At 41.1% G+C, this 23,889-nt stretch overlaps 2 protein-coding genes across 2 annotated transcripts in view; one reads left to right on the top strand and one right to left on the bottom strand.

Annotated features, from left to right (window-relative positions):
• The window catches only part of LOC115200170 (membrane-associated phosphatidylinositol transfer protein 2), a 91,564-nt gene extending 85,340 nt beyond the window's left edge, over window positions 1-6,224 (bottom strand). Inside the window, exon 1 of the mRNA XM_029762982.1 lies at window positions 5,634-6,224. The gene's annotated coding sequence lies outside the window, so the exon portion shown is untranslated. The remainder of the gene's footprint in view (window positions 1-5,633) is intronic.
• Window positions 6,225-11,278: 5,054 nt separating this feature from the next.
• mtrfr (mitochondrial translation release factor in rescue) lies at window positions 11,279-19,916 on the top strand. The gene is made up of 2 exons (XM_029762980.1): window positions 11,279-11,732; window positions 19,591-19,916. The coding sequence occupies exons 1-2, from the start codon at window positions 11,463-11,465 to the stop codon at window positions 19,819-19,821; spliced, it is 501 nt and encodes a 166-aa protein (XP_029618840.1). The 5' UTR covers window positions 11,279-11,462; the 3' UTR covers window positions 19,822-19,916.
• Window positions 19,917-23,889: the final 3,973 nt, after the last annotated feature.

Below are 23,889 nucleotides of genomic sequence, written 5' to 3'. Positions count from 1 at the left end.
TCTGTGAGTACCTGTGCTTTGTTATTTCGGCTTTCGTGCTGAGTGTATTGTGCACTTGTTATTACGGGTCTCGTCCCAGGAAAATGCTCATCCAGAGGCGGCGCTTCTAGCGGCCAGGGACTTCAATGCAGGGAAACCTACATCAGTTTTACCTCATTTCTGTCAGCATGTTAAATGTGCAACCAGAGGGGGAGAAAAAAACTCTGGACCACCTTTGTTCCACACACAGAGACACGTACAAAGCTCTCCCTCGCCCTCCATTTGTCAAATCTGACCATAATTCCATCCTCCTGATTCCTGCTTACAAGCAAAAATTAAAAGTAGGAAGCACCAGTGACTCTGTCAATAAAAAAAGTGTTCAGATGAAGCAGATGCTAAACTACAGGACAGTTTGCTAGCACAGACTGGAATATGTTCCGAGATTCCTCCGATGGCATTGAGGAGTACATCAGACCAGTCACTGGCTTCATCAATAAGTGCATTGATGACGTCGTCCCCACAGTGACTGTACGTACATACCCCAACCAGAAGCCATGGATTACAGGCAACATCCACACTGAGTTAAAGGCTAGAGCTGCCGCTTTCAAGGAGCGGGACTTAACCCGGAAGCTTATAGGAATTCCCACTATGCTCTCCGACAAACCATCAAACAGGCAAAGCTTCAATAAAGGACTAAGATCGAATAAAACTACACCGGCTCCGACGCTCGTCGGATGTGGCAGGGCTTGGAAATTATTACAGACTACAAAGGGAAGCACAGCCAAGAGCTGCCCAGTGACACGAGCCTACCAGACTAAATTACTTATATGCTCGCTTCGAGGCAAATAACACTGAAACATGCAGGAGGGCATCAGCTGTTCCAGACAATTGTGTGATCACGCTCTTCGTAGCCGATGTGAGTAAGACCTTTAAACAGGTCAACATTCACAAGGCCGCAGGGCCAGATGAATTACCAGGATGTGCACTCCTAGCATGCGCTGACCAACTGGCAAGTGTCTTCCCTGACATTTTCAACCTCTCCCTGTCGGAGTCTGTAATACCAACATGTTTCAAGCAGACAGCCATAGTCCCTGTGCCCAAGAACACTAAGGTAACCTGCCTAAATGACTACCGATCTGTAGCACTCACGTCCGTAGCCATGAAGTGCTTTGAAAGGCTGGTCATGGCTCACATCAACACCATTATCCCAGAAACCCTAGACCCCTTCCAATTTGCATACCGCCCCAACAGATAATGCAATCTCTATTGCACTCCGCACTGTCCTTTCACACCTGGACAAAAGGAACACCTATGTGAGAATGCTATTCATTGAATACAGCTCAGCGTTCAACACCATAGTGCCCTCAAAGCTCATCACTAAGCTAAGGACCCTGGGACTAAACTTCTCCCTCTGCAACTGGATCCTGGACTTCCTGATGGTCCGCCCCCAGGTGGTAAGGGTAGATAACAACACATCCTCCCGTCAGGAGTGCGTGCTCAGTCCCCTCCTGTACTCCCACTCATGACTGCACGGCCAGGCACGACTCCAACACCACCATTACATTTGCAGATGACACAACAGTGTTAGGCCTGATCACCAACAGTGATGAGACAGCAAACCGGGAGGAGGTCAGAGACCTGGCTGTGTGGTGCCAGGACAACAACCTCTCCCTCAATGTGATCAAGACAAAGGAGATGATTGTGAACTACAGGAAAAAGAGGACCGAGCACACCCCCATTCTGATCGACGGCGCCATAGTGGAGCAGGTTGAGAGCTTCAAATTCCTTGGTGTCCACATCACCAAAAAACTAACATGGTCCAAGGACACCAAGACAGTCATGAAGAGGGCACGACAAAACCTATTCCCAGTCAGAAGACTGAACATATTTGCCATGGGTCCTCAGATTCTCAAAAGGTTCTACAGCTGCACCTTCAAGAGCATCCTGACCGGTTGCATCACTCCCTGGTATGGCAACTGGTCGGCCTCCGTCCGCAAGGCACTACAGAGGGTAGTGCGTACGGCCCAGCACATCACTGGGGCCAAGCCTCCTGCCATCCAGGACCTCTACACCAGACGGTGTCAGAGGAAGGCCCTAAAAATTGTCAAAGACTCCAGCCACCCTAGTCATAGACTGCTCTCTCTGCTACCACACTTGCAAGCGGTACCGGAGTGCCAAGTGTAGGTCCAAGAGGCTTCTAAACAGCTTCTACCCCCCAAGCCATAAGACTCCTGAACATCTAATCAAATGGCTACCCAGACTGTTTGTATTGCCCCCCTCCACCTCTTCTATGCTGCTGCTACTCTCTGTAAATATCTATGCATAGTCACAACATCTCCTCGACCAACCGGTGCCCCCGCACATTGACTCTGTAATGGTACCCACTGTATATAGCTTCGCTATTGTTATTTTACTGCTGCCCTGTAATAATTTGTTACTTTTATTTATTTATTTTTGTACTTTCTTAAAACTCCATTGTTGGTTAAGGGCTTGTAAAGTAAGCATTTCACTGTTGTATTCGGCACATGTGACAAATACAATTTGATTAGATTTTTAACAAAATAGCCTGAATAGACAGATTTACTCAAGATGCATAGGCCTACAACCGTGTAGGCATAGCCTATAGACCTAGTGTTTTTATTTTGTAAATATGTTTTTTTTTATGTATTCATTCCGGTTCACAGTGTGGACCGAACTGAGGTCCCCGTAACGAACGGTTCGGTATGAATGTGTATACCGTTACACCCCTACAATCAAGTGAGAGTGAGGAGTTTCCCTGGATCAGTGGTATTAGTGGTTATCCTGATGGCTATAATAGATCTTCTTCACCTCAAGTCCTCCTTCCCCTTAAAGCAAAGATTCACCCATTTTCTATGTTATATTGTTTTTGGGCATCTCTGAGCAATGTTCTATCGATTCCCAGGGTAATTTCATTTTCCATGTGTGTCTGAGCTCTTGCCGTTCACGTTGGGCAGAAATACAGCCGGTATGACGCAAAATGCATCACATGATGCAAAACGCATCATACTGGCTGTATTTCTGTATTTTGAAAGTTCTTAATCATGAAAACTACTTGATTGCTGGCTTGCAAAACATTTTGGGACTGAATCAACAGTGGACTAATGAAACAAATACCAAAAGATAGTTTGAGTGGAATTGTATTTATTTTAAGTATCATCAGAGACCACTCCAGGGGTTGGGGAACACAGTCATCTCAGCCTCATGATACAGGAAAACATTTGAGAGAGAGTGAGAAGATACCCAGTGACTAATTTTCCTTTTCACACTTTATGCTGTTATTAATCAGTTTCTCTGATATGTGCTTTGAACAGGGAACGCAAACATAACAATCTGCAGCGTATAATGAAGCTGACTATGTGTCAGAACTACCCGTACATGCATCTGGGTGTGCACTGGGGAAATAAAGGCAAAGACATGCCACTAATTCAATTCAGACAGCAAAAAATGTACATACTATTTATTTCAAGTCTCCTATTGCATTTGGCTTTGTTGTCACTCTCTTTAGGGATACTGAATTAAGTAAAAATGACTGTAAATCAGGATACAAAACAAGTTCCCACAAGCCCAGCATGGAGGATAATTGATCTGTGAAAAGATCCTGTGCACATAACACACATCAACACCTACAGAGTAATCTCAAAATAACAACTTGCCATTTAAGAATCTAGTGCGCCTGTCGTCCATGTTTGAAAGGCAGGAATTTCGCTGTTTACTACATCCTAAAAATAAAAAGCTGTGTCATAACAGTTTCCTCACATCTCCTCAAAGTAGCCTATGCACTATTAATCCCTTTATCTATTTCTGGCAGTAGACGTGTATTGTTGATGCCATTGTGTGTGAGGAGGACATCAGTTCTATCAGTGTGTTGATGGTGTATAGCTGGAGTGATGCCATGTTGTCCTTTACACAGGCCTGGAGGGGGAGGCACCACATGTCTTCACAACCTGCTACAATAGGGGGGTTCAGCTACTTTGTCAACCAAATAATTAAAGAGAAACCTGTGCCTTTTGGCCCAACAATCATACATTTGCAAAAAGAATGTACATGTTTTCAGTACAGTGCCACTGAGAGAGGGGGCAACCTTGGGTAGTGTGCCGTGATAGTGCGGCCGCCCTCCAGAACAGTGGCACTGTGTCAGGGCTGCCCTTCAGCGCAGAACCACCATCTGGGCAGCAGTGGTCACAGGCCCCTGTCAGCACTGGAGAGTGAGTCACACTGGCCTCAATTACAGTAGACTGGGGAGTGCACCTCATCATGGAAGCCCACAGAACCTGACCAACTGACAGCTGCATTAAGAGACATGGTCAGGAATTTACATATTAAGAGGCATTGATGGACAAACAGCTCACCATTTCTCTTCAGTTTGACAGACAAATAAAGTGGAACAAATGTGTAGGTGATGCTGCAGTCAGAGCTTATTAATTCAAATGATTAAAGACTGACGAGAGACCATTACAAAACCTGGACGAAAAACACAAGATCACTCAAAGAGACTACCATATGTGACTGTTCCAATCAATATCATTACTACCCTGTTATAACAACAGGCACAGTTCAGTTGCAAACCTAGTTGGAAAATACATCATGTGAAAATGGAAGATGACAAACTATGAACACAGCAACTCAGATGGGCTACTGTGTCAGAAGATAACTGACTAATATGTACAACCTAAAAGACAAAAGGACAACACAAAGGGCAACCTGCAACAGCTCTCAATATTGTAGAGATAAGCATGGGTTGGGCTAAGGTATGCACTTGCATGATGAATCTGTAGCTGCAGATACCTCAAGAAATGAAAAGTACATACAGTATGTTGCAACATGGTACTCGTGGTTAGAGCGTTGGGCCAGTAACCGAAAGCTGACATGTTAAAAGCTGTCGTTCTGTCCCTGAGCAAGCCAGTAAACCCACTGTTCCCCGGGCGTCTAAGACGTCGATTAAGACAGCCCCCCGCACCTCTCTCATTCAGAGGGGTTGGGTTAAATGCGGAAGACACATTTCAGTTGAAGGAATTCAGTTGTTTAACTGACTAGGTATCCCCCTTTCCCAATCTTCAGATTTATAACAAGCATGCTACAAGTGACATGCTAAAGCGACAATGTAAAAGTTACCAAACAGGCTCAATTTTAAAATCACTCAATGGCAACAAGTAATCCCCAAAAACCAGACATAGGGAACTGTTTTTTGTGTTATAATGCATCTCTTTTCAACAGCATACAATAAATCCAGAGTTGTTGACTTGCTCTCTCCTGCATTAATTGATCTCTTGTGTGCTGATAAAGAGATTGTTGATAGTGGTAACAATGTAACAAGTCAGGGGAATCAAGCATGATTCTACTGCATCGTATCATTCACCTACTACTAGACAGACATCTCTGATCGTGAACTATTGAAAGAATAATGAACATTTCACATGCAATTGGATTTTGAATTGCTGCTGTCTGTGGATGAAATTATTGAAATTGTTCCGTGCTTTTCACTGTGACCCAAAGTAAACCCACCATCTTTACACAAGTCAGTTACCTAGCAACATCGCGCATGGTAATCACAAATTGATGGCTCGCAATGTTCAACACATGCATAAAAAGGATGCGCACCCGTACGCTGAAATAGAAAACTGTCTAGGACTCACCAGAAATCAAAGTTAATTGGCCGTTCCCTCTTTTGGTTCCTCTGTGGGATACTCAGCAGACATAGAAAATAAAAAGTGGCATTACATGCCAGCTTGAAATGTTACAATGTAGCCAACAATTCATTTAGTCCGTTTCCTTTCCGTTGTCTTGAGGACGTTGGATAGTTGAACTACTTCATGTAAACAGGAATTAGGGACAGCCTCAGGTCATCATCTTTCTCGAGCTGCATCCGAGTCCTCACATTTCTTTGAACAAATAACTACGTTGGCCCTAAACTGTGTGGTAGTAAACCGATAAAAATCGGGGTCAAGTTATGACAACCGACGGAAAATCCATGTAGGCTACTAAAACGTCATTGTATCCAGTAGTAATTCACACGCGAGTTGCCTTCATCACTTCAGTTACCGCTCAAGCGAAAGAGACGCTCTGGATTCAAACACCGGTAAAATCGAAGTCCGTAAATCCTCTTGAATCAAGAGTATTGCGAAAATATGGTGAAGATACTCGCAATCTTGAGCTTCTGAGGGTTGCCTCTGGTCTTGTTCGCTGCATACGTGAACGTGAACCACAACTATGAATTTGCTTCCCTCTCGCGCTCAGGCCAAATGGAATGCGCCACCTGTTGGCCAAATGCTCGTGCATTTCCGCAAACGGAAATGAGTTACCTCTGGTTCGTTCAGCCATTCCTATGGGGAAATTAATGGGCATAGAATAGGGTTTGGGGAAAAACGCCGGAAAATGAAGTCTGAGGTTAACACAGGCTTAGGAGATCCTATGCGTTTTGATATATGAGATAATATCAGTCAGTTAACAGGAGCTTCATGCATTATGAAGCTTTTATGTTCTTTATGTGCTTTTTTAAATTACATAAATGTGGCTCAGTTGTGGCTCAGTTGGTAGAGCATGGTGTTTGCAATGCCAGCATGGTTTGTGCAACGCCAGGGTTGTGGGTTCGATTCCCACGGGGGGCCAGTACAAAAACCAATTTTAAAAAATGCATGAAATGAAATGTATGAATTCACTACTGTAAGTCGCTCTGGATAAGAACGTCTGCTAAATGACCTAAATGTAAAATGTAAATGTAAATACCCATGGTGGAGTTACTGCCTACAAAAAGATGCCATTTCTATATGATGCATTCTTATGAAAAGCTCAAATGATGTCAAGGAAAAATTTAGGTTGTGCATACGACAGTGAAATAAGGCTTAACATTAAATTCAAATAATGTAAAATCTATACAATTGGTATAGAGTACCACAGTATGACTCAAAATACCCATAAAACCTAGAGGACACACAAGGAAATGGTTCCAATCGTTTTTTCAGCATTCGTTTTAGAAACACTTCAAATAAGGCCTGTGTTTTGTGTAGGTTTACCCTGGTGTGATGTTTTGATAACCGTATAAACCTCTCTAGGACAAGGTGACTTTTATCAATATATTCACCTTTATTTACCCTCCCCAAAATGAAATGCTAATTAGCTGCTAATGTAGCTATCATAAAGAACTACAAATGCCATGATGATCTGAATCGAGGCAAAGGTAAGAATCTCTGGATTAACTATCAAATGTTAGCTAAAGTGGTAATTAATAAATAGGCTACATTTCTTTAAATGGACAATTATGTGAACTGTCTTCTGCAAGTTTTAAGTTGACACAATACCCGTTAGCAAAGGTATCAGCTAGAGATGACGTGCAGGAGCTTGCAGGGATTTGTAGTTTTGCATGATGTCTACTTTGATGCTAATTAGCATTTTCGAACCTGAGAGAAAATAGAGCCGAATATACTGATAAAAGTCACCTTGTCCGAGAGAGATTTACATGGTTATTAAAACGTCACACCAGGGTTAGTCTACACAAAACACAGCCCTTATTTTAAGTATTTCTGAAATCCCCTATGGGAAAAATGAACGGTGGAAAAACAATTGGTTTGATTGGTATTATGACACCTCCACAGTGGTGCTCTACAGGAAGCACCATGAAAACCCAGCCTATGATGACCATATATCTCTGACTGCATACAGGGTAAGGAAACAAATATCTAATTTTGGAATATGGGTGAACTATCCTTTTAAAATCTGAAAGAAACCATAAAGTAAAGTGAAATATTTGGAAATGTGGTCTCTTTTCCTTTGTCCTTTCCTTATACGCTTAATGTTGTATGCTTTAAAACAAGATGGGGCCTTGCAGTCACATGTTGCATTGTTTATAGCCAGACCTTTATACACTGCTCAAAAAAATAAAGGGAACACTAAAATAACACATCCTATATCTGAATGAATGAAATAATCGTATTAAATATTTTTTTCTTTACATAGTTGAATGTGCTGACAACAAAATCACACAAAAATAATCAATGGAAATCCAATTTATCAACCCATGGAGGTCTGGATTTGGAGTCACACTCAAAATTAAAGTGGAAAACCACACTACAGGCTTTGATGTAATGTCCTTAAAACAAGTCAAATGAGGCTCAGAAGTGTGTGTGGCCTCCAGGTGGCTGTATGACCTCCCTATAACGCCTGGGCATGCTCCTGATGAGGTGGCGGATGGTCTCCTGAGGGATCTCCTCCCAGACCTGGACTAAAGCATCCGCGAACTCCTATTTTGTGGAGTTTCTCCCATTCTTCTCTGCAGAACCTCTGAAGCTCTGTCAGGTTGGATCGGGAGCGTCGCTGCACTGCTATTTTCAGGTCTCTCCAGAGATGCTCAATCGGGTTCAAGTCTGGGCTCTGGCTGGGCAACTCAAAGACATTCAGAGACTTCTGCGTTGTCTTGGCAGTGTGCTTAGGGTTGTTGTCCTGTTGGAAACAAAAATATAAACGCAACATGCAACAATTTCAAAGATTTTACTGAGTTACAGTTCATATAAGGAAATCAGTCAATTGAAATGAATTCATTAGGCCCTAATCTATGGATTTCACATGACTGTGCAAGGGCACAGCCATGGGTGGGCATAGGCCTACCCACCGGGGAGCCAGGACCAGCCAATCAGAATGAGTTTTCCCCCACAAAAGGTCTTTATTACAGACAGAAATATTCCTCAGCACCCTGTCAAACGATCCTGCAGGTGAAGAAGCCAGATGTGGAGGTCCTGGGCTGGCGTGGTTACACGTGGTCTGCAGTTGTGAGGCCAGTTGGACGTACTGCCAAATTCTCTAAAACGCCGTTGGAGGCAGCTTATGGTAGAGAAATGAACATTCAATTTTCTGGCAACAGGTCTGGTGGACATTCCTGCAGTCAGCATGCGAATTGCACGGTTCTTCAAAACTTGAGACATCTGTGGTATTGTGTTGCATGACAAAACTGCACATCTTAGATTGGCCTTTTATTGTCCTCAGCACAAGGTGCACCTGTGTATTGATCATGCTCTTTAATCAGCTTTTCGATATGCCACACCTGTCAGGTCAACAGATTATCTTGGCAAAGGAGAAATAATCCCTAACAGGAATGTAAACAAAATTTGTTGTCAAAATTTGAGATAAATACGTTTTTTTGTGCGTATGGAAAATTTTGAGGATCTTTTATTTCAACTCACGAAACATAGAATCAACACTTTACATGTTGCGTTTATATTTTTGTTCAGTATACACAGTATATATATTTATAATCTGGACTCTGACATTGTTCGTTCCGATATCTCTTAATTCAATTATTTTTTTCAATTGTTTTGGGGATTTGTGTGTATTGTTAGGTATTACTGCACTATTGGTGCCAGAGCTAGAAACATAAGCATTTCGCTGCACCTGCGATAGCATCTGCAAAATATGTGTTGTAATTTTTTGTCAATTTTTTGTCAATTTTTTGTCATTACAAAATACTCTGTAATGTCAAAGTGTAAGAAAAATTCTAACATTTGTAAAAAATCTATGAAAAATTAAAACTAATACATCTTCTTTCGATAAGTATTCAACCCCCTGAGTAAATACTTTTCAGAATCAGCTTTTTCAGCAATTACAGCTATGAGTCTGTCTGGTTAAGTCTCTAAGAGCTTTGCAAACCTGGATTGTACAATATTTGCTCATCATTTTTTTATTTATAATTCTAGCTCAGTTTGGTTGTTGATCAATGCTAGACAGACATTTTCAAGTCTTGCCATAGATTTTCAAGCGTTTTTATCTCAAAAATTATCTTTGTGTCCTGAATACAAAGTTATGTTTGTGTAACCGATGTGTATATTTGGCTTGAGTTTCAGGTTATTGTCATGCTGTAAGTTGAATTTGTCTCCCAGTGTCTGTTAGAATGCAGCCTGAACCAGGCTTTCCTCTAGGATTTTGCCTGTGTTTAGCTCTATTCCATTTCTTTTGTAAGTCGCTCTGGATAAGAGCGTCTGCTAAATGACTTAAATGTAAATGTAAAATGTTTTCATCCTAAAAAACTCCCTAGTCCTTGCCGATGACAAGCATACCCATAACATGATGCAGCCACCACCATGCTTGAAAATATGAGTAGTGGTACTCAGTGATGTGTTGTGTTGGATATGCCCCAAATGTAACAGTTTTGCTTCCGTCCCTCTCCTCGCCCCTACCTGGGCTTGAACTAGGGACCCTCTGCACACAGACAACAGCCACCATCGAAGCATCGTTACCCATCGCACCACAAAAGCCACGGCCCCAGAGCAAGGGGAACAACTACTTCAAGGTCTCAGAGCGAGTGACATCACCAATTGAAACGCTATTAGCGCGCACCACCGCTAACTAGCTAGCCATTTCACATCGGTTACACAAACATAACTTTGTATTCAGGACACAAAGATAATTTCTTTGCCACATTTTTTGCAGTTTTACTTTAGTGCCTTATTGCAAACAGGATGCATGTTTTGGAATGTTTTTGTTCTGTACTGGCTTCCTTCTTTTCACTCTGTCAATTAGGTTAGTATTGTGGAGTAACTACAATGTTGCTCCATCCTCAGTTTTCTCCCATCACAGCCATTAACATCTAACTTTTTTAAAGTCACCATTGGCCTCAAGGTGAAATCCCTGAGCGGTTTCCTTCCTCTCCGGCAGCTGAGTTATGAAGGATGCCTGTATCTTTGTAGTGACTGGGTGTATTGATACACCATCCAAAGTGTAATTAATAACTTCACCATGCTCAAAGGGATGTTCAATGTTAAACACTATTATTGCACACAGAGTGAGTCCATGCAACTTATGTGACTTGTTAAGCACATTTTTACTCCTGAACTTATTTAGGCTTGCCATAACAAAGGTATTGAATAATTACTGACTCAAGTAATTTAAGCCTTTCTTTTTAAATAATTTGTAAAAATGTTGAATAAAAAAATTCCACTTTGACATTATGGGGTATAAAATCCCAATTAAATTTAAATTCAGGGTGTAAAACAACAAAATGTGGTAAAGTCAAGGGGAATACTTTCTGAAGGCACTGATAAATCTACTTCCACAGACCAACATTTGATCGTGAAAAGGTAAAGGAATTGTTGCATATGGAGGGTGTTGTCTGTTTTCCCAATTAGATCCTTTTAACCATTTGATTATGCTCTAGAATACATTAAAATGTACGCGTAAAAGGAAATGATAGCCATGATAGCCTTCACTGAGGTGTTGGTCCTCCTTATACTTCAGTCCATGTGTTGGCGATATTGTGCCACTGTTGGTTCATAGCCACCAATCCAGGAGGGAAGAAAAAGTAAACGGTGAACTTGATTTGCTGAGGCTGAAAAGGAAGTGATTGTTTCTTTTGTATTTACACGTGAAAACAATCATATTTTCGCCTAAATTTGTCCGCTGCATTATTGGAACACTGTAAAGAGAGATATCACTTTTAGTGTAAATGCAAACTGAGCGCTCTCACGTAATTCGGAAGGGTAATGTCAAGATTATTCGTTAACCTGATCTTTCAAGTGACGGGGAAGGTAACATGGGGAACCTCAGGACGACCTCTACTTTTTACTGTGCCACCGGTTAGCTTGGCACATGTTCAGACCGCCGGTAAGAAAGATTACATTGATCTCCCTGTCCTAAATGAAGACGAGCTGGACGAGCAGTTTGTAAGAGGGTCTGGACCTGGTGGTCAGGCGACCAACAAAACCAGCAACTGTGTGGTACTCAGGCACATCCCAACTGGCATTGTCGTTAAGGTGACTAACATATTACATTAAGCCTTTTTAGTTCATGATGACCATAAGACAACCAATATTACACATGGACAACACGAAATACATAAACTTTTTGATAGGCTATCCTTCCTGAGCCATACTGCCATAGGTCATATGATAGGTCCCCCATATAGGTAGGTAAGGTGCCCCATTTAGGAGCAGTGGTGTAGTGATCATTTTTTAGGTAAGGGAGCGCAACAAATGTAAATTACGTCATAATTTCCTCAATCAAAGTTTGTATGGACAGATGTAGCCTATTGAATAACCTATCATTACAGGGCTCTCCAACTCCGTTCCTGGAGCACTACCGTCTTGTATGTTTTCACTCCAACCGCAGTTGTAACTAACCTGATTCATTTTATAAACCTGGTAATTATTAGAATCAGCTGTGCTAGATTAGGGTTGACATGAAAACCTACAGGATAGCTCTCCTGGAATAGGGTTTGAGAGCCCTGTTATAGAATATGCATAAAATGCATCCTCCAATTGCAACATCGGCCATGCCCACACATATTGTCTCTAGAAAATGTTATATTTTTATACCCTAAAACACCAAATTAGGCATACCTAATTTCAAAATGGACCATCATCACTGTCAATCATGAATGATAATTCTTTGTTTTACCGGGTCTAACTGCGTCTTCATGGCAAATCATTTGATTGATCTCAATCAGTTTAATGGGAATAGCCTATACATTTCAATCTTCTTGAATTACTGTTTGCAAGTGAATAACTTATCTCATGAGCATGACATATAAAAAGTAGTTTTTTCAAAATATGTTTTGTCGAGATCATGAGATAAACTCTATAAATAGGAGAGGGCGGATTGATGATAGATTGACAGTGTGTCTGTGGCAGAACCCACGGTTAATCTGCACATTTGTTTTAATCTATTGCTACACTAAGGGATGGTACATTTCATGCTAACATCATGCGTTCATTTGGGTTTGGAGCGCATTAGTTTATAAGTTAGAATGTTATGGAGGTCGACCGATTCTGATTTTTCAACGCGGATACCGATTATTGGAGGACCAAAAAAGCCGATACCGATTTAATAGGCCGATTTTTAAAAATAAAAATATATATATATATTTTTTTTCCCCCCACCAAAGTATTTATTTATTTATTTGTAATAATGACAATTACAACAATACTGAATGAACACTTATTTTAACTTAATATAATACATCAATAAAATCAATTTAGCCTCAAATAAATAATGAAACATGTTTGGTATAAATAATCCAAAACAAAGTGTTGGAGAAGAAAGTAAAAGTGCAATATGTGCCATGTAAGAAAGCTAACGTTTAAGTTCCTTGCTCAGAACATGAGAACATATGAAAGCTGGTGGTTCCTTTTAACATGAGTCTAAAATATTCCCAGGTAAGAGGTTTTAGGTTGTAGTTATTATAGGACTATTTCTCTCTATACGATTTGTATATCATATACCTTTGACTATTGGATGTTCTTATAGGCACTTTAGTATTGCCAGTGTAACAGTATATCTTCCGTCCCTCTCCTCGCTCCTACCTGGGCTCGAACCAGGAACACATCAACAACAGCTACCCTCGAAGCAGCGTTACCCATGCAGAGCAAGGGGAACAACTACTCCAAGTCTCAGAGCGAGTAATGTTTGAAACGCTATTAGCACGCACCCCGCTAACTAGCTAGCCATTTCATATCGGTTACACCAGCCTAATCTTGGGAGTTGATAGGCTTGAAGTCATAAACAGCGCAATGCTTGAAGCACAGTGAAGAGCTGCTGTGTCATAGGGGTCGTTGAATGGAGACCAAGGCGCAGCGTGTATAGTGCTCATTCTTTGTCTTTAATGAATACACTTTAACAACAAAACGACCAACAACAGTCCCGTCAGGTACACTAGACTAAACGGAAACAACTACCCACAAACCCCAAATGAAAACAGGCTGCCTAAGTATGGCTTCCAATCAGAGACAATGAAAGACACCTGCCTCTGATTGGAAACCATACCCGGCCAAAACATGGAAACCAACACATAGAAATAGACATCTAGAACAATCCCACCTAGAAACAGAAAACCCCCAAACCACCCAGAACAACCACCTGTCACACCCTGACCACTCTACTATGGCAAATGACCTCTTACACTGGTCAGGACGTGACATGCTGGCAAAACGCACGAAAGTGCTGTTTGAATGAATGCTTACGAGCCTGCTGGTGCCTACCACCACTCAGTCAGACTGCTCTATCAAATCATAGACTTAATTATAATATAATAAACACACAGAAATACGAGCCTTAGGTCATTAATATGGTCGAATCCGGAAACTATCATCTCGAAAACAAAACGTTTTTCCTTTCAGTGAAATACGGAACCGTTCCGTATTTTATCTAACGGGTGGCATCCCTAAGTCTAAATATTCCTGTTACATTGCACAACCTTCAATGTTATGTCATAATTACATCAAATTCTGGCAAATTAGTTCGCAACGAGCCAGGCGGCCCAAACTGTTGCATATACCCTGATTCTGCGTGCAGTGAACACAAGAGAAGTGACACAATTTCACCTGGTTAATATTGCCTGCTAACCTGGATTTCTTTTAGCTAAATATGCAGGTTTAAAAATATATACTTCTGTGTATTGATTTTAAGAAAGGCATTGATGTTTATAGTTAGGTACACGTTGCTCCAACCTTGCCTGTCTTTGTGGTTGAATCTGTGTTTGAAGTTCACTGCTCGACTGATGGACCTTACAGATAATTGTATGTGTGGGGTAGAGAGAGATTAGGTAATCATTTAAATCATGTCAACTGTTATTGCACAGAGAGTGAGTCCCATGCAACTTATTATATGACATGTTAAGCAGATTTTTACTCCTGGATGTATTTAGCCTTGCCATAACAAAGGGGTTGAATACTTACTGACTCAAGACGTTGCAGCTTTTCATTTGTTATTAATTTGTAAACATTAAAAAAAAGACATTCTACTTTGACATTATGGGATATTGTGTGTAGGCCAGTGACAAAAAAAAATCTAAACTGAATCCATTTTAAATTCAGGCTGTAACACAACAAAATGTGGAAAAATTCAAGGGGTGTGAATAGTTTCTGAAAGCACTGTAACTTGGCTAGTCTTGTAGATTTTTTATATATACTGGTTGTTAGCTTGCATAACTGATGTGTATAATTGTAAGGGACACTTCATGTTTTATGGATAATATTTACATTTACAGAGTGGGTGTGATCCATTCCTGACAGGCTGATCAGATTCAATAGCAGTCTCAGAGGCTGATAAGTCAGGATTCTACCTTGAAGACTTTCATAGGTAAAGGTCATTGCAGGCAGATTAGCAGAGTGCATTATGTATATGATCAAGACTGGGCGGGCTCTATTCCTGGCAGGCTGAAAAGATTCAATAGCCTATAACACACGGACACTTAATATGCCTGCAAGAAGCTTTACCTATGAAACAGCCTACAAAGCAGCATCCTGATATCAGCCTCTGAGGCTGCTATTGAATCAGATCAGCCTGCCAGGAATAGAGCTCACCCCTTGGATCAGATATGCATCTGCCTCTAAAGCACTTAAACAGCTAATATGCCTGCAAGGAGCCTGAACTATGAAACCACCTACAAAGCAGCATCCTGACATATCAGCCTCAAAGGCTGAAATTTAATCTGATCAGCCTGTCAGGAATGGAGCTCACCCACTGTAAATATTATCCAGTTATGCAAGTTAACCTGTTATGGCTTGATCCTGTTAGCGGGATCGATATGACGACAGCCAGTGAAAGTGCAGGGCGGCAAATTCAAAACAACAAAAATCTCATAATTAAAATTCCTCAAACATACAAGTATTATACACCAATTTAAAGCTTTACTTCTTGTTAATCCAGCCACAGTGTCTGATTTCAAAAAGGCTTTACGGCGAAAGCAAACCGTATGATTATGTTAGGTCAGCGCCAACACACACAAAAACACCGCCATTTTCCAGCCAAAGAGAGGAGTCACAAAAAGCAGAAATAGAGGGAAAATTAATCACTAACCTTTGATCTTCATCAGATGACACTCGTATGACTTCATGTTACACAATACATGTATGTTTTGTTCGATAAATTTCATATTTATATCCACAAATCTCAGTTTACATTGGCACGTTATGTTCAGTAATCTTTTGCCTCCAAAAACATCCGGTGATTTTGCAGAGAGCCACATCAATTTACAGAAATACTCATAAATGTTCATGAAAATACAAGTGTTATACATGGAACTTTAGCTAAACTTCTCCTTAATGCAACCGCTGTGTCAGATTTCAAAAAAGCTTTACCGAAAAAGCAATAATCTGAGTACGGCGCTCAGTCACAAAAACATGCCATATAATATATCCGCCATGTTGGAGTCAACAATAGTCAGAAATAGCATTATAAATATTCACTTACCTTTGATGATCTTCATCAGAATGCACTCCCAAGAATCCCAGGTCCACAATAAATGTTTGTTTTGTTTGATAAAGCCCATCCTTTATGTCCAAATACCTCCTTTTTGTTCGCGCCTTCAGTTCACAAATCCAAATTCAGGACGCGCATGTCAGACAAAAACTCAAAAATGTCCATTACAGTTCGTAGAAACATGTCAAACGATGTATAGAATCAATCTTTAGGATGTTTTTATCGTAAATCCGCAATAAAGTTTAAACCAGAGAAATCCTTTGTCTTCAGAAATGCAATGGAACTGAGGTACCTCTCATGTGAGGGCACATGCCTGAGGCTCATGCCCTGCTGGCAGTGTTCTGACTCCAGTAGCTCTTATTCATCCCCACTTTACAGTAGAAGCCTCAAACAAGGTTCTAAAGACTGTTGACATCTAGTGGAAGCCTTAGGGAGTGCAACATGACCCCACAGACACTAGTTTGAATAGGGAATTAATTGAAGTCCAACCGACCACTTCCTGTTTGGATTATTTCTCAGGTTTTTGCCTGCCATATGAGTTCTGTTATACTCACAGACATCATTCAAACAGTTTTAGAAACTTCAGAGTGTTTTCTATCCAAATCTATACTAATAATACTAATAATATGCATATCTTAGTTTCTGGGAATGAGTAGCAGGCAGTTTACTCTGGGCACGTCAGTCATCCAAGCTACTCAATACTGCCACCATCCATAAGAAGTTATCAACCAGTATAGATAACAAGTTAGCTTGTGTCGTAGAAATATTGAATCAAATATTTCTCAGATACCAGAGCTTGTGAATTCAAATAGACTTTATTACAAAAAGTAACAAAACCAAACAATTCCATGGAATAACTAAATTCTCTTGCCACAGACCTCAGGCCTTATAGGTTTCCACCTTCAGATAACACACATGGTCACTCCCCTTTATGTAGATGATTAACACCCCTTTGCCTCTCGCCACCATTATCTGTCTCAATTCTTGCTTGTTTACAGATAATATTGGTGGTGTATCCATAGCATTGATACAAAAAATAAGACACACATAATGCAGGTGTCTGTCCAGTTATACTCATAGGACTACACAATGGCTCTCCCCAAGCCTGTAATGACACAGACATACATATACAATACAACTACATGCCCTAAAGCCAGTCACAGGACCAGGCAATGACTTCCCTCAGGCCTACAACAGCACAGGCATACATACATAATGCAATTGCATGTCTCAATGCTAGTCACAGGACCAGGTAATGACTTCCCTCAGGCCTACAACAGCACAGGCATACATTTTCTGCTTACGTTCTGTTTTTACATGTCTAGTGATTAACTCCATGTTGACCCAGCTCTGTTCATTCACCTGAGCTCAGCCTTTATTCTGCTTGCACATATCTATTAATTAACCTTATAATGATTCTGCCTACTACTTATATTAGTGCATAATATATGTACTGGAAAATCACCCATAGTCATGAAGTTTTTCCTACACTTGCTAGATAGCTAGCTAACAAGACTACATAGCTAACTAGCTTGCTCACAAGACTAGCAAAGTTAGCTGCGTTGTTCCTTGCATGCGATTGGCTGTGGTCTTGGGGGTGGCACGCAGCCTGGGAGACGGTGCTGCCTGTCAGGCATCGTTCAGGGCTTAAATGCCCCGCATTGTTATCAACGCAGCCACAGGGCTCTTTGGTGAAGTGGTTCCTGTGATCTCGCCATAATTAGGGAACAATTTTTTCCTATTTATATGTCCTCTCTGGACTTACGTAAATTAGAGCAGATTATGTTAAAAATATTAGCCTTTTATTTTGTTTCAATCAAAACATATATCCTCCCTAGTGGCTCTGTTGAGTTTTGGTGCATGATATTTTGTTCTGGACTATTCAGCTTCAGCTAACCATCCTAAAATCTCATTAGAAATTAGGTGTTTTTGGTGTAACAGTAACGTTATAGGCCTACTATGCTATGGTATGTATTATAGTCGGTTCTGTTATTTATGTAAAATACAAATTAAGAGATTGTGATCTTGTGAGACATTGATCTAACAACAAAACGAGAACCATTGTGAGAAGTGATAATCTATTTGTAATAAGAATGTAATAAGTGATGAGTTGGACTATTAGGTGTAGGCAAAAGTTATTTTAAACTATTGGAGCGCCCTTCGGGTTCTTAAAGGACGGCTAAATAAACGTTGATTTAATTAGCTTGAACACTTGTTTTCAATATACCCTATTACAGACTAAAATAAAACAGACGAACTATCAATTCATAAATTTATTTGCATAGATTTAATCATCAACTCAACTGACCAAGAAGTGAACATACAGTATCTCACAAAAGTGAGTACACCCCTCACATTTTTGGAAATATTAGAGTATATCTTTTCATGTGACAACACTGAAGAAATGACACTTTGCTACAATGTAAAGTAGTGAGTGTACAGCTTGTATAACAGTGTAAATTTGCTGTCCCCTCAAAATAAGGGGTGTACTCACTTTTGTTGCCAGCGGTTTAGACATTAATGGCTGTGTGTTGTGTTATTGAGGGGACAGCAAATTTACACTGTTATACAAGCTGTACACTCACTACTTTACATTGTAGCAAAGTGTCATTTTTTCAGTGTTGTCACATGAAAAGATATACTCAAATAATTACAAAAATGTGAGGGGTGTACTCACTTTTGTGAGATACTGTATATCATTACTAGGTATAATTGAAGGGAATTTGTTTTAAAACAATCATAAAATCAAGCTTTTGATGTGGTGTATTCATGCATCTCAATAAACTATAACTTAAATGCATTATTACCTCCAATTTGTCCAAAATTCACATTTCCAATTTCCCACCCTGACATACCAAGGTAGAACAGGCCCTGCATCTCAACCAATAGTCAATATAGGCTAAATATCCCAAGCAGGGCTACAGCAACTTCCAGAAGGGGGTCAGGCTTTTGGGCTTTGCAGTGGCCACTCTGTTTTGGGTGTCACCGTAACCAAGTGGTCACATATCATTCTGAGTTCCACTGCGCAAGAGAGAGTTGGTGGAGATTTATGAACTCAATTAAACTCAATTAAAAAATCTTATTGGCCAAAGTTGTCAAGCCTCCAATGGGCCTCCGCAGTGCACACATGTAGTCTACAGTTCATCATTCTCACCATCGCCAGAGAGAAGACAGGGAAGAAGCTACCATTTACCTGCCTCTAGGCTGCTGTAGACTACAAAATTATTTGGATTGTCATTTTATTGTTTTTCATGGAATTTGTGGTAATTAAATAATTTATTTAGAATTGATCAGAATACATTTTCTGTGTATTCTCAAATAAAAAAAACTGAGGTGCTCCCTTGCCCTCGACACCTGTTTAGGAGGTACCATAATCTGTGCATTTTTATTGCTAACTCCTCTGTCGTAATTTAGTGCCATCAAACCAGATCGGTGGAAACAAACCGCAAAAGAGCTCGGCAGATAATGAGGGAGAAGCTTGAGGTCACCTACAAGGGAGAAGAGAGCGACATTCTGAAGAATAAGAAGGAGTCTATACAGAGGAAACAAGACAAGAGGAAAAAGGCAAATGAGAATTTGGAGAAGAAGAGACTTTTCAAAGAGGCACTGATGACAGACTACAAACCAGGGGATGACAGGGGATGAAAAGTATGCATGAACATAAAATTTTGTCTGATCAACAAATATGTCCTACTTCATCGTGATCTGTATTGTAAATAAAGAACACCTATTGAAATCAATTATATTGTTATCAATCTGTCTAAGATACAGGATTGTCAGTATTTTCTGTAGTTGTAATGAAATTAAGTTTTATTACACTGGGTAATAAATACAAAGACACAAACAATGGCATTATTACAATGGCCCATTCATAATGTGGTGTGTTTATCACAGTGTGTTTGGCACTATCCCTTTTGCTGTCACTCATGCTTAAATATGTTAAAAGACACTAGCTAGTACTCCTCCATTGTCAAAATGCCCTTTATAAAATCCATGTGAGTTTCTCTAAATGATAGGGGCTTTGCTACATACAATGTATTTTTAGACAATGGGAACACATAAAATCAGGACATTCCTGTCAAGTACATGTCATGGGTAACTTTTTTGTTGAAGCCCAACGTGCCACCTCAGTTTTAAATGTAAAACATCATTGTTTCTTATGTCATTTAGCAGATGCTCTTATCCAGAGCGACTTGGTGCATTCACCTTATGATATCCAGTGGAACAGCCACTTTACAATAGTACATCTATATCTTTTTTTGGGGGAGGGTTAGAAGGATTACTTAATCCTATCCCAGGTATTCCTTAGAGGTGGGGTTTCAGGTGTCTCCGGAAGGTGGTGATTGTCTCCGCTGTCCTGGCGTCGTGAGGGAGCTTGTTCCACCATTGGGGTGCCAGAGCAGCGAACAGTTTTGACTGGGCTGAGCGGGAACTGTGAACGATACCTTCAAATGAAAAAGAAAAGATAAAAACACAAGTTCTTGAGTCCATGAAACGTCAAATTTTAACTTTACAGAACCCAATGGTACATAGTAGATTTCACACGGCAAGTACTAGATCGCGAGAACCCAAGGAGGCATACAGCCTTCCCTATTGTTTTCAGTGAAACATATGGACCACTGCTGGGGCAATGTGTACTACAGTCCTGATGCTCTGTTTAAATGTTTAGAAACATGAATAATCCCTGCTTGTGATACACTTTTGGAAACCTTTGGAACGTTCATATCACAGAGAACAAATTTTAACAATACAAAATATATACTTGTTGTGCGCCTTTAACAGGTTCCCACAGAGGTATTTTGCATTGCACATTTACCTGAACTACAGCGACAGTTCATAAGCTAATGGAAACTCGAGAGAGAATAAAAATGTTGTATGTGTTGTAGACCGAGCACCTTCTAGATAAATGGTTGAACTGATTCCTGTCTTCCGTCTCATCATTATTACATGGTTATGAAACACACAAGACAACACTTATGGCAAAAAACTGTGAATCTATGGTAAAACAGCTAACAATAAGTGAACCTTCATCTTGCTTTATCAAATACAATTTTATTGCTCGGGTGTAGCAAAATGCTTATGTTCCTAGCTCCAACAGTGCAGTAATACCTAACGATACAAGCAATACATGCAAATCCCAAAAATAAAAAGAAAACAATTAAGAAATATTAGAATGAGCAATATCAGAGTATGGAATATAAATATACACTGAGTGTATATTTAACATTAGGAACACCTTCCTAATATTGAGTTTCACCCCTTTTATCCCTCAGAATAGCCTAAATTCGTCGGGGCATGGTGTCGAAAGCGTTCCACAGGAATGCATGTTGACTCCAATGCTTCCCACAGTTGTGTCAAGTTGGCTGGATGTTCTTTGGGTGGTGGACCATCCTTGAGACAAGCGTGAAAAACCCAGGAATGTTGCAGTTCTTGACACACTCAAACCAGTGCGCCTGGCACCTACTACCATACCCTGTTCAAAGGCACTTAAATATTTTGTCTTGCCCATTCACCATCTGAATCGCACACATAAACAATCCATGTCTCAATTGTCTCAAGGCTTAAAAATCCTTCTTTAACCTGTCTCCTCCCCTTCATCTACACTGATTTTAAGTGGATTCAATAAGGTGACATCATAGCATTCACCTGGTCATTCGGACTGCTTCTCTCTACCACATCACCAGATTCCTACCAGAAGCTCTGGACCATTACACCGGATCATCGAAGCTAGCTAGCTACAATCGAGTGGCTACTGTTAACCAACGCCTCTGTCCCGAAGCAAGCACCAGTTAGCCTCAAGCTAGGCCCATATAACAGCAAACTTCTTGGGCTACAATACCTCTTTTGCCAATTGGCCTAGACCCTTTATTGTCGACACGGAGCCCCGCTGATCCATCACGACTGGACTTCCGACGTAATCTTCCGGTGTGGTTTCAACAGGCTTTTCCGTTGCGATGTCACCGAAGACCCATCCGCTAGCCCCAGCCCGCTAGCTTTCTGTACGCCATTGTCTCCCGCTCGCCTAGCGTAGTAGCGACTACCGAACAGCTCCCTGACTCACCTATTGCTGTTCATTGGACCCTATCATCACTCGGCTACACAGCTGATGCCTGCTGGACTATTCACTAACGTGGTAACTCTTTTTGTTTATCTGTCGGCCCCAGCCTCGAACTCAGGTCCTGTGCGTACTTAACTGACCCTCTCTGCCCATTCACCATTTACCCGTTGTTGTCTTAGCTCTCCCGATCAACATCCGTGATTGCTTTATGCCTCTCTCTAATGTCAATATGCCTTGTCTACTGCTGTCTCGGTTAGTACTTATTGTTTTATTTCACTGTAGAGCCCCCAGTCCCTCTCAACATGCCTTAGATAGCTCTTTTGTCCCACCCCCCACCCATGCGGAGACCTCACCTCTGGCTTAACTGGTGCCTCCAGAGATGCAATCTCTCTCATCGCCTAGGTTTACCTCCACTGTACACATATCCTACCATACCATTGTCTGTACATTATGCCCTGAATCTATTCTACCATGCCCAGAAATCTGCTCCTTTTATTCTCTGTTCCCAGCGCACTAGACGACCAGTTCTTATAGCCTTAAGCCGTACCCTTATCCTACTCCTCCTCTGCTCCTCTGGTGATGTAGAGGTTAACCCAGGCCCTGTAGCCCCAGTACCACACCTATTCCCCAGGCACTCTCATTTGTTGACTTCTGTAACCGTAAAAGCCTTGGTTTCATGCATGTTAACATCAGAAGCCTCCTCACTAAGTTTGTTTTATTCACTGCTTTAGCACACTCCGCCAACCCTGATGTCCTAGCCGTGTCTGAATCCTGGCTTAGGAAGGCCACCAAAAATTCAGAAATTTCCATCCCCAACTACAACATTTTCCGCCAAGTTAGAACTGCCAAAGGGGGCGGAGTTAGCCTGCAGAGTTTTGTCATACTATCCATGTCTGTGTCCAAACAGTTCGAGCTTCTACTTTTAAAAATCCACCTTTCCAGAAATGTCTCTCACTGTTGCCGCTTGTTATAGACCCCCTTCAGCCCCCAGCTGTGCCCTGGACACCATATGTGAATTGATTGCCCCCCCCATCTATCTTCAGAGTTCATACTGTTAGGTGACCGAAACTGGGATGTGCTTAACACCCCAGCCGTCCTACAATCTAAGCTAGATGCCCTCAATCTCACACAAATGATCAAGGAACCTACCAGGTACAACCCTAAATCCGTAAACACGGGCACCCTCATAGATATCATCCTGACCAACTTGCCCTCTAAATACACCTCTGCTGTCTTCAACCAGGACCTCAGTGATCACTGCCTCATTGCCTGCGTCCGTAATGGGTCTGGGGTCAAATGACCACCCCTCACTGTCAAACAGAGGCAACACTTCAGCGAGCAGGCCTTTCTAATCGACCTGGCCCGGGTATCCTGGAAGGATATTGACCTCATCCCGTCAGTAGAGGATGCCTGGTTATTCTTTAAAAGTGCTTTCCTCACCATCTTAAATAAGCATGCCCCATTCAAGACATTTTGAACTAAGAACAGATATAGCCTTTGGTTCACTCCGGACGTGACTGCCCTTGACGAGCACAAAAACATCCTGTGGCGTACTGCATTGGCATCAAATAGCCCCCGTGATATGCAACTTTTCAGGGAAGTTAGGAACCAATATACACAGTCAGTTAGGAAAACAAAGGCTAGCTTTTTCAAAC

The sequence above is a fragment of the Salmo trutta genome, chromosome 9 (genome assembly GCF_901001165.1).
Source record: "Salmo trutta chromosome 9, fSalTru1.1, whole genome shotgun sequence".
NCBI classification, from domain to species: domain Eukaryota; kingdom Metazoa; phylum Chordata; class Actinopteri; order Salmoniformes; family Salmonidae; genus Salmo; species Salmo trutta.
Note: the sequence above shows the minus strand (reverse complement) of the source record. Positions and strands in the feature narration are given on the sequence as shown.

Excerpts from the sequence above, each read along its gene's own strand:
- mtrfr (XM_029762980.1), top strand. The coding sequence starts at position 11,463 with ATGTCAAGATTATTCGTTAACCTGATCTTTCAAGTGACGGGGAAGGTA. Across the intron at positions 11,733-19,590 it reads CAACTGGCATTGTCGTTAAG|TGCCATCAAACCAGATCGGT; the intron begins GTGACTAACATA and ends GTCGTAATTTAG.